This window comes from Lissotriton vulgaris, chromosome 2_2, assembly GCF_964263255.1.
Source record: "Lissotriton vulgaris chromosome 2_2, aLisVul1.2, whole genome shotgun sequence".
NCBI classification, from domain to species: domain Eukaryota; kingdom Metazoa; phylum Chordata; class Amphibia; order Caudata; family Salamandridae; genus Lissotriton; species Lissotriton vulgaris.
Genome location: NC_141688.1, coordinates 151385041 through 151399157, shown reverse-complemented (window position 1 = coordinate 151399157; position 14117 = coordinate 151385041). Strand labels below are relative to the sequence as shown.

At 47.4% G+C, this 14117-nt stretch overlaps 1 protein-coding gene across 1 annotated transcript in view; it reads right to left on the bottom strand.

The window, feature by feature from the left end:
• LGR4 (leucine rich repeat containing G protein-coupled receptor 4) overlaps positions 1 to 14117 on the bottom strand; it is a 347498-nt gene that overhangs the window by 26554 nt on the left and 306827 nt on the right. Inside the window, exons 13-14 of the mRNA XM_086959479.1 lie at positions 1280 to 1351; positions 828 to 899 (exon numbers count right to left, since the gene is read on the bottom strand). Coding sequence (XP_086815605.1) covers positions 828 to 899; positions 1280 to 1351 — 144 coding nt within the window. The remainder of the gene's footprint in view (positions 1 to 827; positions 900 to 1279; positions 1352 to 14117) is intronic.

Below are 14117 nucleotides of genomic sequence, written 5' to 3'. Positions count from 1 at the left end.
TCTTTCATAATCGAATAGCTTACATTGTCTTGTGGTCTCAACCTAAAAGGTAGTCATAACTATAAAAACAAACACAAAAAAGATAGAATGCTCAGGTGTTCCATATAAGCTCTTGGTAAGTCTTCTCCAGAAGAGGATGCTACCCTGAAATAATACAGGGGTGTACAATACAGGTCTAAGAATGTCGGATCCATGTCGAAGATTCAGGATATCCATACGAGATTACATAGAATAAATCTGAATGGAAAATCATCTAAATGGTCAGTAATTAGCTTAAAAATCTGGCATGGGTATGGGACTCTTGAACCTATAGTGGAAGCCCCCGTCCAAACTTTTCATTGGCAATGCTGTTGTTTTTTAATACCAGCCGCAAACTAAGTGCAATACAATCCTTACCAAGGATTGTATTGCATGGTATTGTATTGTATTGTATTGAGATTTCCCAAAGACCGAAAAAAATATTTTATATCAATAAATGGGAAAAATATATTTCCTCTCCAAGAACTAACGTTCACAATTGGGTAGTCTATGATATCATGAGGTATTTGACCGGAAAGTCTAAATGAGGCATCATAAAACAAATATGGATTAAATAAAACTAGCTATACGAGACTAAAAATGCATTAATGATGACGAATCCTCACGTGCAACAAAAAATATAACTGCATCACTTATTAAACCAAAAAAAATGGCACCATTTTTGTTCACGAAATGAAACGGTAACGTTCAAAGCAGCATACAACCCCTATTAAGGTTTCAAGTAACAAGAAACGAGCATTGATTACTTAATTATATCGGGTTATCTGTAGGCAACAAGGACTACTTACAGGCTTGTTAACGAGCCCAGTGTGTTGAATACTTCATTGTGAACTTTGTGGATCAGGTTTCTGCTCAGATCTCTGCAATTATGAAAATAAAACACAGCTTTTATGCTATCCATTGCCAGCTTTGGCGCCAGTGCTGAAGCCCATTACAAATTCCATTGTGCCGCACTTTTCTGCTCACTTAAATTACCAACTTTTCGTTTTCAAGTTATCAATTTCAGGGCAAAACAAGGCAATTTACAGAAAACATTTCAAGACTTTTGGCTCGTGTCCCACTAGTTCCTGCAGTTTTTTCTGTGAGCGAAGAATCGCTTGCCAGAAAAAAAAACTTGTGTTTTGGGACATGTCGCGAGCCCCCCAGCAGCATCTGTCAAGCATTATCCAACGTTTCAGTCTCAACAGTCGGGCACCATACATTTTCCATACATTTTATGCCGCAAACTCAAACTACTTACAGAGAGCGCAAAACAGTCAACCCATAGAAGGCATCTTCTGGGACCTCTTTGATTTTATTGTGCTGCAGGTAACTGTGGGGAAAAAAAAGATATCAGTACATAAAGAGAGCAAATGCATAACGCAGTCAGAAGCAAATAAAAACAGATATAGGGCATGACGTGTGCTAGCCAATGTGATCTCCTCCATACTACCTTTTCAACACAGTTTAAAGTGCAACCAGATGGTATTTACTTCTCAAAACAAATGGCTTTTACATAGCGCTGTAATCAACAGGCGCGGATTCACAAATGGAGGCGCATTAAGTTGCATGTAACCTGCATCATGGTGACAAGCTGCTTCCTGCACACTGCAGTGCTCGGTTTCAAATTACAGCCGCTGTAGAAAAGTTGAAATCAGTACGCCCAGAGCACTGGCAGCTCCACGGTACTTTCATGATTGATGTGGATCTGATTTTTATGAATGCAGGTAGAAAAGTGATTTAACTACTATGTGTTGTGTGTTTAGGTTATAGGACTGTATTACAACATATATACTGTGTTTAAGCCCTATGCAGGGCGCGGATCAACACGGACAGCACTCTACACCAAGTGCTTGGATGAAGTGTGCTGTATTTGTTTTGATTGTATGTGGGAAGTGTTTGCGTTATGCACGATAACTAGAGATTGGTTTAACGCGTTATTAGACCCATGCTTAGCAATGGGATGGATGAGGACATTAATCTACATCTCCTTCGACAATAAAGCACTTTTTTTTAAACAATAAGGGTTGGCTTTCCAAGGCATGACCAGTGGACTCCCGCAGGATTCTGGCTGCTCCACGATTCAGGAGACTCCTAGGTCCCTGAACTTGCATAGCAGTGGCACTGAATTAGGGATCAGTAAGCAGCACTGAAAATAGCAAGCTGTATCCTAATTCAGCGTGGCAACCTCACTATTGCATTGGTTTCATGCACAAGCGAAAGCACTTCCTTATGTTTTATGACATTTTCTAGTACATGTGCATAGGAATTTGTGTGCAGACTTATATACATCTTATATATATATATATATATATATATATATATATATATATATATATATATATGTATATATATATATATATATATATATATATATATATATATATATATATAGATGTATATAAGTCTGCACACAAATTCCTATATATATATATATATATATATATATATTAATCAATACGTTTCCTGTCCTTGTCAAGCCACAAAGCACAAGTAATGCTCCTTATTGCTGGTAAATGTGTTCTTTAATTGAGGTTTTTCATCAGTCTTGCAGCTCTTTCTAACACAATATAAACTAAATAAAGAAAGAAAACATTAAAATTATATAATTTTATGGTAACTTGCCATTGTTAGGTACTCTGCTATGCTGATATATACAATTAGATACCACACAAAATGCATGTTTTCTCCATAAAATAGAACCCCTCGGATGTAGAAAGCTTTTGTCTGCGCACGCTTATTAGGTCTCGCCTAGGCATCAGGCATGCGCTGCTGTAGGATATGACCTTTAGAAATTGGTCAGCTCTTTTCCACACACTCATGTTTGTGGCGGCATCCACCTTGCACGAGCGAGCAGCGGCCCGCAGGGGCCATCTGTTTGTAATTAGGGACACGCTCACTTAATTAGCCTGCTCGCGGTCGCCTTGCCGGCTCAATCCTGGCGCTTTCACTTTCGTTCGCAAAGCTCTTGTTGTTTTCACTCCCTGGGTTAGATATTTGTGTTTCTTGGTGAGGGAGCTGGCAGATGTCCTATAAGCGAGAGAGCCTCTTCCTCCAGGGGTCTAAGGGTTAATTTCTGTGCCAGTCCGACCCTGCTTACCACATAATAATGCTTACAAACAAGGAAGAATCAAGCGCTTCCGCTTGTTTCTTCATGTGCACTTCGCTTTCTCAAACGCAGTACCAACCAGAAAATGCAACGTGTACCGTGTTGTTGGGATATGTAAAACACAGTTTTTGCCTCATTCCTTTCTTTAGAAAGATAAGACATAAATTCCCTGAATAGTAAGGCGCCTTTGCCCACGGGCCGTCCCCTGACTGGCAGAATACTATAGAAGCTACCAACATTATGCGCCACTGCTATATGGATAATGTTTAACTTCATAAGACCGCTGCACTGCATTAGCAGAACCAGTTTGTAAGTCTGTTCCCGGACGTAATGACTGCTAATTTCCCACATGACAGCAGGTGTGCAAGAATTGTGTGAAGAGCAAATACTGGAGACTCAGTGCTACTCCTTGCGAACACCGAGCTGCGGATGAAACCAGACCTTAGATCTCCCTACCCTCGGTAATTCTGTTTTAAACAAGTTCCCTTGAGTCTCAAAGATACCCTTACCGGGTTGGAATTATCACCGGTCAAGCGGAACTACAATATACGCCTAGAACAGAAGATAGCCCTGAAGAGTCAGAGCGACCAACAAGACTTAACACGTGTTGGCTGGCGTGTTGTAGCTCGAGCAATAAAGAAGGAATTGCTCACACAAGAAGAAGTGGAAAATAATTTTATTGTTTTGTTGACCTGACTTACAACTGTATTATTCAGTATCTAATTTATTTGTGTGTGCACAGGATTTTGTTTTGCAAAGTTTCCTTGAGTTGGTTGTGATTTATTTGAAACAGATGCTGCACAGCTTGTGTCCTCCTCCCATGTTAGCACAGGGATCCATGCAGACATGAAGCTTGTTTACAGTTGTTGCATGGTGTTAATGGATCAGAGGTGTCAAATATCGTGTGCCTTTACACCGTGGTTTAAGAAAGACACAAGTCTCTTTTTTTGTTGGAACTGAAAATGCCAGTAAGAACATATTTCATAATTTGCACTTCGTGTACTTGGCTGGCGCTCGCCCCTGAGTGCCCTCCGAAGCGACGCTCTGGGTAATTACAGTAGTGACTTGAACATAACAATCTTACAAGTGTGCGCCAGTTCAGCTGAAGGCGACACCTGTAGAGTCCTACAGTAAGCTGCAACACAAGCCTCTATCTCAAAAACCGTCATAAATCATACGAACAATCGTCTGCATTTTCTTTTTTATCTCTCTTTTTATTAAACCAAAGGCATCAAAGAAAAAGGACAGTACAGAGGAATCACATCATTACATCAAACTACATTTGTCAATGGGGGGGGGGGCCGGGAAGCTGGGATCAAGATGCATACACATTAAGAATGCACGGGGGATGGGGACATATCAAACACAGAATCTCTCGGTGGCACACACATTTCTCCTCTATATTGGTTTCAAGACCCCCAGATTGATGCCCACCTTCGAGGCCGGCCTCTCACTACGTAAACAGTCTTCTCACGAAACATGCACCAATCTAGGTCATATTTCCAGCCTTCAAGAGTAGTGGAGGAGTGAGGCTCAATGGTTAGAGCGGCAGACCCTGATGCAGAGTTCTGGCCAGGGACCAGGGTTCGATTCCCGCCTCGGCGGGGTCTCGGGCTCAATTTCCTTGGACCTGTTAATTCTCGCCTCGGTGCCTATTCTAATCACGGGCCCCACGTTGCAACTCTGGGCAATAGCTTGCTTAGCCTCCACACCGGCCCCAACAGCGCTAAGGATGCCTGGCTTCACCCTGGGGGTGCCCAGGAGTGGACACTTCACAGGGAAAGCCAGGAGGGGTTCCACAGCGGTATGAGTATCAGCGCCAGGAAGCCGTATAGGCGACACCGCAAGGTGACGTCTGGTGACAGTGCGCTCTATAAGTACCATGATATTTACATTTAGTCCGTTCAGATCCCCACTGCTGAGCAATATTCCTCTTAGCAATCATGTAACTCATGTAACTCAATGTGGTCCACTGCGTCTGTGCCAAATTAAGATCAGTGGGCTCTCATACATTAAGGAGGCATCTCCTTGCCTCCGGCAGCAATGCGACCCTCAACACCTCCTGTATAGTGTTGTGGATCTTGCTCCAGAACTCAGCAATACACCGACACTCCAAAAGAATATGGAGGAACGTTCCCACAAGACCACATTTTCGTCTACACAATCCTTCTTCCAATAACCCCATCCAGGCAAGTCGGGGGCCTGTGACATAAATCCTATGTAATATTTTTAACTGGACAAGCCGCAAGCACGCCGGGATCGCCACCACTTTTGGAGAGGTCACTGCTGATTGCCAAACCTCATCATCTAATTCTATACCCTCCCGTGTCCACTTATCCCTCAATTCCTTAAGGAGATCTGCCCTATGATTAATCCAATTCTTGTAGATCAAAGATATAGTTTTCTCGGGCAGATGGCCATCTAAGATTCTATCCTCAAGTGGAGAGGCATCAGGCAGGTCCGCCTCTTCAGGCAGGGCCGCCCTCAATGCAGGTTGGATTTGTACATAGCGAAAGTACTCTGTTCCCCTCAACTCAAATTCAACCTGAAGCTCCTCGAATGTCTTAATCCTTCCCTTACTCCAAATATCACCCACAGTCGAGATCCCTATCAGATCCCACATGTCAAACTCTCTGGTCTTCCAAAGCTTGCCCAGATGTTCTGAATCAAACAGCGGGGTAGCCAATGTAAGCCGGTCTCGCCATCCCAGAGAACACTTAGTGTCGTGCCAGATCCTTACTGCATGCTTAGTGGGCCCTGTCAAATTCAACTTTTCTGATCTAGAGTACAGTGCTCTGTTGTAACTACCACCAGGGAGCAGCCACCTATCAATTGCATAACCGAGGTCAACCGCAGATCCGTACGTTCCCTGGTTAATTGCAGCCAGCTGGGAAGCCCAATAGTATCGCTTGATGTTCGGAAGGGCAACACCCCCATCATACCATGGAAGCGTCAATATAGCTAAAGCAATACGGGGTCTACCCTCCCACTTCTGTGGAGAAGTGTGGCTCAGGGGTTAGAGGCGGCAGACCCGGAAGCTGAGATCGGTCCTGGACCAGGGTTCAATTCCCCGCCTCAGCAGGTCTTGGGCTAAAAATTCCACGGACTCGATAATTCTCGCTCCGGTGCCTTCTCGACTCACGGGTTCACACTCTGCGACTCTGGGCAATAGCTTGCTTAATCTCCACAACGGCCCCTCGCGGCGGGATGCCTGACTTTCACCTTGTGGATACCTGCTGGGGCTATCACACAGGGGAATATCAGGACGGGTTCCCTAAGCAAGCGCCGGGACACCCACTGCGGGTAGCTGTGCGCTATATAAGCTCAACTACATTTACATTTACATTTACATTTCAAACTACGCTGCAGCCCTTCCACCTCATGGAAATAACGAGCTGGCACTACATCCAACGTATTCTGATGGGGTAGGAGATTCCTCGCATACCGGACCGCCGGGTCCAGTGAATTGAAAATCTCCAGATATTTAAAACCTTCCGAGTTAACCTGGATAGGGCAATTACGCGGAGGAATCAGGGTCTCCCCCCTTGAGAACAAACAAGAGAGACTTCCCCCACTTGATGGTCAACCGAGAGTTTTTCCCAAAAGACGCCAACACATCACATACCACAATAAGAGACTTCCTAGGCGCAGTAAGATAGAGTAAATATCATCCGCATACAATGAGATACGATCCTCCCAGTCAGGGGACCACTGAATGCCTCATATAGACGGTTCCTAGCTAATCCAGGCCGCCAAGGGCTCCTGGGCCAGCGAGAAAAGTAGAGGGGAGAGGGGACAGCCCTGCTGAGTGCCCCGACCAAGAAGAAAGGGCGCGGGGACCCGGTTATTAACCACTATCTGAGCAAGTTGTTCAGTATATAGTAATTGCACCCACCGGATAAAGTCAGGGTCAAACCCAAACTTAGATAGAACTACCCACAAATACGGCCATTCTACAGTATTGAAAGCCATTGTTGCGTCCAGTGAGGCAATTATGGCCGGTTCCTGCAGGGTGTGAGCTCTGGCTATAACGCCATGCAGCCTACAGATGTTCAGGGACGTGTTTCTATGAGGAATAAAGCCGATTGATCTGGGTGAATCAGTCCGCTAATCACCTTAATCAGCCTGTTAGAGAGAAGCATGGCAAGTATTTTGGGCTCTGCAATCAATAAGGAAATGGGCCTATAAGAAGCGCAGTTAGTCTTTGGTTTACCCTCCACAACCGACGCCACTCTCTGGTCATAGGGCAATATCTCCGTCTCACGAGCCTCCATAAACATATCCCGAAGGTGAGGAGCCAGCTCATTCGACCTAAGCTTGTACAATTCAATTGGGAGCCCGTTGGGTCCCAGTGCCTTACCCGAATTCAAAGAGCGAATAGCCAGGGCAATCTCGTCAGACATAAAGGCGCTATCCAAAAAATCACGGTCCTCCGCGGACAGACACAAGAGCTGTATATCCCGGAGCAGTAAATGGGAGTCCTCCTCCGGCCGATCCGATACCGAGGTATACACCGATTGAAAATGCGCCGCAAAGCCATCAACAATACTCTAGGGATCGGTGAGCAGCGCTCCATCCGTAGTAACAAGTTCTGGGACTACACGCTCCGCCTTATCCTTTCTATCCAGCCAAGCAATGTTTCCCCGCTTGGTCCCCAAGGTCATAAAGTCGACCCTGCTGCTCCCTGCAGAGGGCCCTGGCACTATCAGTAACTTGTAACATGTTGCTTGAGAGTCAGGATATGCAACTTAGCCAGAGTTATCTCCTGCTCCAGTTCTCCCTCCAAGCGACCAATCTCAGCCTCCACTTCAACAACCTCTTTATTCCTGTCTTTTTCACACCGGCTATCAGCGACAGAGCCTGACCCCTGATAACCATTTTAAAGGCTTCCCAGAGAGACACCCAGGAGGACACCGACCCTTCATTCTCTAAAAATAATGGTCTAAAGCCTTAAACTAACTCCCGGCTGTATTTAGCTTAATTTCTCGGCGCTGCTCCGCTTCTGCACTGGGGCCTAAACGCTTGGGAGTTGCATGTATGCAAGCACTCCCCCTCCTGGATTGAAGAAAGGGGGGGGGGGGCATATTAATAGAGGTGACAGGGAAATTGGATGACTGCCTCCTGAGTGAGTTGCCACACTACAGGCTGTGAGGCCCTCGCTGACTCCCCTGGTGAGGCCTGTGTCCAGTATAAGCAGGCGCATACTTTTACTGGTGAAGTAGCTGGAGCTGCAGGAAACCTTGACCAGCGCTAACTGGGTAGATACTGATCAGTGCCAGCATGGGGAAACCAGATAAGATACAGCCTGGCATTTTCAGGAACCTGAGCCGGCAAAAAATATTTTTGCAAGTCCTGCTTTGAGATTGTCACTGCACGACAGCGCATAACTAGATGGCGGAGACTAGAAGTCTCAATTCTAATAGCTATAACTTTAATGTGTCTGGGAACTAACGGAGAAAAATGGCGGATCGCGAATGTTCTTCGTGACACGGAGCCACCATTTTGTTATTACTTGTCCTCTCCCTCGGTCCGTTAAACTTTATCCTGCCGACCCTTAGACATTGCTCCTCGACTGGACTGCCATATCTATCTCTCCCCCCACCGCCCCAGGCTCCCTTCTCTCCTATCACCTATCTCACCTCCCTCCCTCCCTCCACCCCCTTGGATGTCTTATTTCTCTGTTCACCCTGTAGATAAGTAATAATCAATAGTTTTTAGCCTGATCGATGTGAAAATGGAACCCTGAGTGAATTTACTATTTGCATAGTTACAATTCTAACCACTAGTATACATAGTAGTTCTTGGTACTTAATATCACTATTATGTGATTCTGAGCTTTCCAGTTTGCATTTCTCTTCTAAGCGACTCTAAACGTATACATTTCCTTTTCTGCTACCTGTATCTCTTATTTGAGGGACTCTTCAACTCGCTGTCTCCCTCCCTTTGTCCTCCCTGACCCTTGCACAGCTTACTGGACCTTGGACGCTGCTCTTACTTGTCAAGCGGTTTGTACCCCTCCCTTTCACTCCCCCACCCTCTTTCATGCTCTGTCTCTCTCCCTCCCCACCGCTTTTCCTCTTTCATTCTTTGTCTACTGCCTCTGCGCTTATCCCCTCTCCCCTGAATCTCTCCCCCTGCCTGCTACGGTGCCCTGCCCCCTGTGCCCTTTGACTAAGCACACATTCTCCCCTTGTTGGGGAAAGATTCAATATTTATACTCTGGAGTCTCAGTGTTCCCTCAGAGAGTCCACAGTGCTAAGGGAGTTAAGGTTTGGTATGGCACCCCTTGCTAAAGCACTCCCTCTCCCCTTTTTGGGGAAGGATCCAGTAGATGGGCCTTCGAGTCTCAGAGACCCCTCTGAGAGAGTCCACTGCGTAATAGGGAGCCTCTTGCAATGGAGATAGGGGAATGATGTGACTTCCCCTGAGATCACAGTTTACTGGACTTTGGACGCAGCTATTACGAGTCTACAGATGTGTGCCCCCGTCACCCTCCCCCTTCTCTTTCTTGCTTTGTCTTTCACCCTCTCCCTCATCTTCCCCCTTCATTCTCTGTCTACATCCCCTGCTCCTACCCCCTGCCCTGAATCTCTCCCATTGCCTGCTTTTTCCCTCACGTATATGTCCTTTTTGGGTGTCTCGACCTAACATGTAACTATGTAGCTATGCTCAAATAACTGTGTAACCTTTGTAACGATGTAACCAGCAACTATAGTTTGATTCTCATGTAAAGCGCTCTGATACCTCTGGGTCTAGCCAGCGCTAAATAAAACCATTCAAATAAATAAATAAATAAATACCGGCTGATTGCTCAGCCACACAAAACCTTAGCCAAAGAGGGGATGCCCCTAGCCAAATGAACAGCCTCTGTTATAAAAGATGCGTCGGCTGCAGGCACCAAACAGTAATCCAGACGAGAGAGGCTACCATTGGCCCGAGAATAAAAGGTGTATTGCCTCTGGTCTGGGTGGAGCAGCCTCAAGCTATCCACCAAACACATTGCGTCGAGAAAGTCGGGCAGCCAGCGCCCCGTACCTCGCTGGGGATGCCTATCCATAAGTCCAGAAACAACTGCATTGAAATCCCCCCCCCCCCCCCCCCCCCCAAGATCAAGAGTCCTATCGGCAGGTCCAACAGGAGCTTCCCCAGAACGACGAAAGTAGTGGCCTGCATACCTGGGGGGACATACACCGAAAAGAGGGTAAGGATATGCCCCTCCCAGCGACCCGTCACCCCAAGAAATCTGCCTCTGTCATCCTCCCACCAGGAGTCAATCAACAATGGGAACGCCTTCCGAATCAGGTTACCCACTCCCCTGGATCCCGACGTGAAACCAGCATGAGCCACCAACTTATACCCCATTCTATGTATCGCATTACAGGAATTGCCAACTAAATGTGTTTCTTGAAGCAAGACCACGTCCACTGAATGACGTTTAAGATACTGAAGAACAATAGTACTTTTAATTTCGTCCCCCAATCCATTCAAATTCCAACTCAGCACCTTAATTTCCCTACCCCCCATCATCAACCATAAAAATGAGACAGCGATCCTCTGTCTGCTGCAAAGCACTCATGCTGCAATCCCACTCGATGCCTGGACAAACGAAAACTAAAAACACACCAAACCAAACAAAAACACAAAAGAAAACCCACCCCAATGATAACATTCCCAACTCACCTCCCCCCACCTTGCAACCCTGCTCTTGGCTTTCGCCTAACCCCAACTTGCAGTGAGCCTGTAGCTCGAAAACAACTGATCGACTAACTAACTAAAGCAATGAGGAGGAAGACAGTTCTTAAGAACCCCCCCACCCCCTAAACTCTCAAACCATATTGATAGCGACACTCCTCTCTTACGGACATAACAGAAAAATGCGCTTGCCGAATACCCCCATGTTCATTAAAAAATTCCTGCTCTAACTCATCCCCATCCTCCACAGTTCTCGGTTGCTCAGTCTCCGTCTTGGGTTGCGCATCCAACCAGTCTGAGGCGACATCAGGGCTATCAAAGAACCACGATTTCCCATTAAGCTCAATCTGCAATCGGGCTTGGGAACATCATGGCATACTTCAAACTCCTTTCCCTGAGCCTTTTCTTAATACCCATGAAACCCTAGGCTGTCTCTGCACCGCCTGTGTAAAATCAGGGAAAAAGGAAAGATTTGCGTGCTCAAATTTGAGAGGGCCGCCCGACCTGGAGGCCTGTAGGATAGCGCCATGATCCCTGAAATTCGGTACTCTCGCAATCAGCGGACGTGGGAGGAGCCCCAGGCCTTGGACGTCCACCTGGAACTCGATGCACACTTTCGATCGGAAAGAAGTTACTCAATCCGTTAGGTTGAAGGTGATTAAGGACGAGATCTTCCACGAATAAATCCGGAGCCGGGTTTTCGGCCTTTTCGGAAACCCCAACTATTCTGACATTATTTCTTTGGGCCCTCCCTTCATAATCGTCCAGCTTCCGGTTCGTGAGCTCCCCCGCCCTCTTGAGTTCCCGCACCTCCTGCTGTAGCAACGCCACATCATCAGTCAAGCTAGCTGTTTTGATGTCTAGGGACTTAACATTCTCACTAGTTTTAGTGAGATCCACCCGTATAAGGTTGACTTCGATAGTCACTGTATCCAATTTATGATCAAGTGACTCCATTTTCTGTCCCAGGGATGTTCTAACCCCATCTATAGCTGCTATCACATCAAAAAGCGTAGGTTCCACCAGACGGACGGCCGGGACCTTTCCAGAATCCTGCCCCTTCTTCAAGTCCTGTGGGGACCCCTTGGATGTCGTGTAGCGATCCAACTTGTTAGTCTGCACATAACGAGATCCCTTAGAGGACCGAGACTGGGACTTCTCGGTTTCAGATTTAGACGCCATCTTTAATCCCTTCTGAGGGCCTTTAACAAACATAGCGTGCACGACTCAACCAGACTGTGCAAAAAATGTATCAGATTCCCAGCACACTGGCACCCCCGTCCCCGCCAAACTCTGTGTCTTCAGTTACCTCCGGGCCTGAGATCGACCCTCAGGCCACCCCATACGCCTGTCATCCACCGCCACCAGACATCAATCAGGTGAGAACATCGGCTGGCCAAAAAGTTCAGATCTCCACAGCGTCAGCAGGAGGGAGGAGGGGGGAGGGGGAGCCCTCCAGACGACCCGGCCTCTGCCTACACACAAAGCAATCAAGGGAACACGCTCCACAGGGGCCAAGTCCAGTCAAGTCCAGTGAGTCACGCTGCTCACACTTCCTGCAACTGATCGGCGCCGTCTCCCGGGATACTGCGCACAAAGGTAGGATAGCGTCCCCAGAGGTCCCTCAGCTCCCTCTGTATCGGGGGTCGTGCAGCTCAATTCACCACTCCAGTCGCGACTGCCGTTGCATTATCCGGGGCCAAGTCTTCGGTACCCACAGCTCCCGGCTATGGCCCCGAGCCCCCGCCTCAGTCAGAACAACATCCACCCACCGGTGTGAAAAAACATTCCGGCGCATGCAGGCGCAGCCGGGGGGGGGGGGAGGAGGAGGGCACAGGATTCGTCTCGCGGGTCTGGTTCTGCGCTTTCAGGCCTAGTTCGGCGATCCCCCGAACCGGCCGGTCACTTCCGGTCGCGGCCGTTGTGAGACTCGCGGGCGGCCTCTCCTTCCAATCGAGCTCCGGGCACAGCGCGTCACCAGGGCCCAAAGTGTCGTCGCACGTTGCTCTGGTCCCCAACCTTACAGCGGGACCGGAGTTACTTTAGGGGGGTGCCACGGATCTCCGCTGACCGCGTCACGCGATGGCGTCCCAGGATGAGGTCAAGATATGGGGGCGAGGGCTTCGTCCCGACGGAGCTGTTCACCTACACAGCCTTCTTAAGCGCGCGTTAGGCTCCTCGTCTGCGTTTTCTTTTGACAGTGTTACTCCATTACACTATTGAAAACATATACAAACAATGGGATTTTCTATACCCTCAAAGTGTTTCTCAATTTAAACCAGTTCCCTTGTGTTTGTCCCTCTTCCATCCTGTTAAAAATACCTTTAAAACCCTTTAGTGGTAGCTTCACCAGCGCTCCTATGTTTGTCGGCTGTTTTGTATCCTTCATTCTGATATGTACAGTTTATTTTAGTATTAAGTACTGAGTGTTGGTAAAACGAACAAGTTACTTACCTTCGGTAATGCTTTTTCAGGTGGATACAGTATCTGCCTGTGGATTCCTCACCTTGGGAATATCCCCTACGCCAGCAGATTTCAGAATTTGTTTTAGCTCTCTATGCCGACGAGGACATGGCTTGGCAGGTCGGGCTGGACTGTTCCCATGAGGCACAGGGTCAGACTGATTTGCATATAGCCATGTCTGAACTGGGGTGGCAGAGTGGGCTAAAGAACTGTGATGGATTACACCCAGATCTTTTGACTGGGTGTGAGTGTTTGATTGACTCAGATGCTCAGTCCATCACCACCCCCTTTTGTACCGCTTTTGGCCACGATAAGTGTGGCAGGGTATGCTCAGACGTGAGTCCCTTGTTCACTTTGCCACTGGATTCAAGCAAGCCGGGCTGAAGACGGCTGGAATGCCACAAACCGGTCCTCGGAAGCTTGTTTCCGGTCCAGGGAAGACATGGCTTGGCAGTTCGGTCTGGACTGTTCCCATGAGGCACAGGGTCAGACTGATTTGCATATAGCCATGTCTGAACTGGGGTGGCAGAGTGGGCTAAAGAACGGTGATGGATTATGGATTAAATCCAGATCTTTTGACTGGGTGTGAGTGTTTGATTGATTCAGATGCTCCATCCATCACCAACCCCTTTTGTACCGTTTTATGCCGACGAGGACGACATCACAGAGGCACGGCTTCCCTCGCGACCTCGCTGACGTCACCGGAGCCATAAGAGAGCCTCGTCGGCGTGATGACGTCAGTTCTGCCCTTTTTTCCGTGCCCCTGAGGCACACGGACGGACCAACATAAATAGCTACAGTATACACAGTATTCAAACCAACACACATAGTGTGA